The sequence below is a fragment of the Pygoscelis adeliae genome, unplaced genomic scaffold (assembly GCF_000699105.1).
Source record: "Pygoscelis adeliae isolate BGI_AS28 unplaced genomic scaffold, ASM69910v1 Scaffold126, whole genome shotgun sequence".
In the NCBI taxonomy this organism is placed as follows: Eukaryota; Metazoa; Chordata; class Aves; order Sphenisciformes; family Spheniscidae; genus Pygoscelis; species Pygoscelis adeliae.
The window spans coordinates 24365-28454 of NW_008824896.1; the positions used below are offsets into that span (position 1 = coordinate 24365).

At 38.7% G+C, this 4090-nt stretch overlaps 1 protein-coding gene across 1 annotated transcript in view; it reads right to left on the bottom strand.

Moving 5' to 3' along the window:
- Window positions 1-4090, bottom strand: part of LOC103917507 (rab GTPase-activating protein 1-like) — a gene marked incomplete at its 3' end in the record, with an annotated part of 171848 nt that overhangs the window by 21116 nt on the left and 146642 nt on the right. Inside the window, exon 17 of the mRNA XM_009324650.1 lies at window positions 354-395. Coding sequence (XP_009322925.1) covers window positions 354-395 — 42 coding nt within the window. The remainder of the gene's footprint in view (window positions 1-353; window positions 396-4090) is intronic.

Genomic DNA, 4090 nt, shown 5'->3' on the forward strand with positions numbered 1-4090 from the left:
GGGGCGTGTAGAGAAAATGGGGAGTGAAGTTAAGCTCGGGAAGAAGAGAGCGGTGGGGGGAAGGTGTTTTAAAGATTTGGTTTTATTTCTCGCTATCCTATTTGATTGTTAATAAATGAAACTAATTTCCCCAAGTTGAGTCTGTTTTGCCCGTGATGGTAATTGGTGAGTGATCTCTCCCTGTCCTTATCTCGACCCATGAGCCTTTCGTTATATTTTCTCTCCCCTGTCCAGCTGAGGAGGGGAGTGATAGAGCAGCTTTGGTGGGCACCTGGCGTTCAGCCAGGGTCAACCCACCACATCCATACAGTTTAATAAAATAAAAAACCCCAAACTTCTGATCAATGACTTACCTTTAAGAGAGCCAAGGCCACATGGAAGATTATGTTCATACCCTGAAAATAAGAAGAAAAAGACTTCAATCAGTCCCAGTACACAAATCTCTCCTTTCTATTACTTATCACTAAGTAGCATCATAACTAGATGCTGCAAATCTCTAGGGAATGCTTCCCTTTTCCCTGCTACCCTTCAAAGTCCATCATTAACGCCCCAAGGCAGTTTCCAAACTCCCGGCTGGGGAAGATGATGGCTCTTTGGAGCTTTTGGAATCTCACTGTTCAATTCGTCAGGTGCTATGGATGTGACAAGATATCCCTCCATCGTTTCAGTATCTGTCAATGCTGGTTTTCATTAACAGTGCAGAATATTGTAACAAGCAGGGTATGAAGAAAATGTAATAAATATTCTAGTTGATAGGATTTCTGCCAAGTAACTGAGCTTAGCTGTGATTAATCATGTACAATCTTTCATGCTCAAACTGTAAAAAACCAAAATAAAACAAAAAAAAATCCACAAGTACAAAATATACTTTTTTTCTGTTATCAGCCAAAATCAAAACTATTTCATAGGTAAGCAAATTGATGTCTGTATCAAATAGTCTGCTTTCTGGTTTGCAAAAGCTGGGAATACATGTGTACAGACATTCATTCAGTGAATAATACGACGACATTGTCCGGTTATTTGAAAATCAAAGAGAGTAAAAACCATTCCACTGACTACAGAGGGGTGAAAAAGGCTACCTGTCCACTTACATTGTATACAAAAATAAGAAATATTACTCCTCTGCTTTTGTTCAACATCTTATTTTGAACAATCGAGACCTCGAGATTTTCCCTGGGGAAAGGTGAACACATACCCAGAATGAGGCTCCTTTGGAGCAGCCTAACTGAAACTACTCTTGGGGTCCTGCTTGGAAAACTAGCCAGGGGCAGCTCAGGCCAGAGGACACGAGACGACAGCCTTGCTAGCAGTGCACACATTGCCTCTGCTGATGGAAGAGACTCTCCTGTCTGTGGCCTACATATCTTGATTATTTAAGATTATAAATAGCTTTGTGTTCACCCAAATATGAAAAATACCATATGCAATTCTCATTTGCTGTACTATGTACTTTGTGTTCAGACTGTTTTCCTAGATTATATTTTACAAATCTTCTTGCCTGCTTGTTTAATGGCATGATAAATCTTGTCTTGTAATATCTTTCAGAGCTGATATCTAAAAACGCCTCAACAGATTTGCACACAAGCAATACTGCCACTGCAATACATATTGTTGTGGGATAGCAACAGGCCTTTTTATAAGGGAACCTTCTCCAAGAAATTTCTCCTTCTGCAATTGAGTATTTTTCCAAGCCTCTTCCTGAAAGCCTGAGACCATATTTCTATAAAAATTAGCTTTTATAAAAATCTGCAGAGACTTCACAGGCATTCTTGGGAAGAAATTCTATTTTTTTTACATGGATAGTATGGTGCCTTGAAGGGATTTTACCATTAATGAGTCTTGGAAATGCTACAACATTAGACATAATGAATATTGCAACACTCTGTGAATTACTTTGCAATTTGATGCATAATCATTATGATAACAAACTGACTTTTTCCACTAGAGGTCACAATTGTAGCAGGACTGAACCTTCCTTCATTAATAGGAACCCTTCTTCCAAATGGGATAACAAATATTTCAAGTACAACAACAGTTATTTTGCTTTTTATACTTCTTTTTAATAGAAAAAATGTCTGGCTGTGAATTTCAGTCATGACACTGATAATACTAGAGCACCAGCAGCAGTAAAGTAAGTTCATAGTACTCTCAGTTTTATTCCAAATATCAGTCTGAAGTCAATAGTTCATTCCACACAGTCATGACATTACAACTTTTATTTCGTAACAGAGAGGATTTGATGTGAACATACAATCTATAAATGAGAGGCATAACTACAAGCCACCACAAACGTGTTTTCTTCTTAACTAACTGATTGATCAGATTTTGTTATTTTATGAGTAGAAGTATTATGTCTAATTGTTGGATTACTGAGGAATTAGTGTCCTGTGTATTTTCTGGCACTACAAAAAAAAAAACCAAACCCCAGAAAGAAAACCAACCCACTTTTCATTTATTTTCTAAATAATTTTTTTCTGATCTGCCTGAAACTCACATTGTTCCTGAATTCAAACTAATCAAACTGTCTCCTGGTACTCCTCTTATATGATCGCTCTTCACATGGATAGCAAATGCAGCAGAAATATGTTTCCTCCTGCCTTGAGAATCCCCAGCTCTTCTTCTAGCCCCACCGGGCAAGGGGCAGCTCACAGACTCCCTCACGTTACTTGAGATAACCTGTTCAACGCACAAGCACCCTAAAATCCGAACATCAAAAGGACTTAAAACCTTTGTATACAGCTGTCCTGAGCGGCACTCCACTACTCCTGGCAACAGAAAACAACCTCCACCTTCCTCTTTCCTCAAAGGCAGAGGTAACTCCCCAGTCAAGGCAATATGTTAGACCTGAGGCATCAATTGCTGCAGTTTCATGCTTACAAGCTTGGACTTGCTGGACCTGAAGGACTAATATACCCCTTGACAGCTGAGTGAATTGGAGGTAGCATCTGGCAATCTACAGTAAGGCTTCTACTCATGTTTGGATTTACAGCAAGATGCTTTACATTTCAAATGCATGGCCTTTACCCACCCATTTTAACAACACATTTTATAACCACTGATCTACATACTTGTGTTATTTTTTCCTAATGCATGCAAGACTATTCTGACATAGCCAAGTTTAATGATTATGATAAAGAAGGCTCAGCTCATTTTTCCACAATCTCTTATTTAAAATCCTACTTCATTTACCACACACTGATTTATAAGATTCAGCTTAAACTTCTCCATCTATTTTAGAAGAAGGACCAAAAATACCAATGTGCACCAGACATATAAATCATTGCTAGCAATATCCCTCCAGCAATTTCATAATGGAAACATGAAAGTACACACAAATCATCCACAGGGGAAAAGAGAAGGAAGCCCAAATTAAATAAACTTTGGATAATTACTTTTTAAAACCAAAAGTCACATGTTTAACTAGGCATTTGGAAATAAATGCTTTAATATCATGCAGGTCTCATCTTAATATTTAAAAAAATTGCAAATATGAAGGTTGTTCACAATTACCTAACACTTGTGGGTTTTATATACAACAGTCAAAACTAAAAATATACACTATTACTAAACAAGAACTGTTGTAAGAGCACAGGAATGGTTATGGGCTTATCAACATGTCATATCGCTTCTCAATTGTACGGCCAGTCTCTTGCTTTTCAACCTGAGAGGCTTTGCTGCTACTGAGTAAATGGAGGAGGAGTGTGCAGCCTGCACAGCTTGCAGACATTAGGCCCACAGGCAAGGATCCCAGAAATGAGGCATGTGGATATCCTCCTCCAAGGAGCTTTTAACTAGGCTTTTGGAGAAGGCCAGCAGTTTCTATGACAGCCTGTCTTAGAGGCTTATCTGCCTAGTTAAGCATCTGCACAGTATCTTCTTTTTTCCAACAGGTACTATTTAGGAACCCTCTTAAGCTTGTGTAAAGGCCTAGAGCATTTTAACAGATCTCATTAAGCTCAGGAGTTTTGGAGAAGGAACAAGCCCATCTCAAAGCAGACAACTCGACTATTCTGCAGTCAAGATGGTAAGATACGGGTCAGGAAAGGGAAAATTTTAGAGTTTGTGCTATTGTAGAGCCTCCTTATGGCTC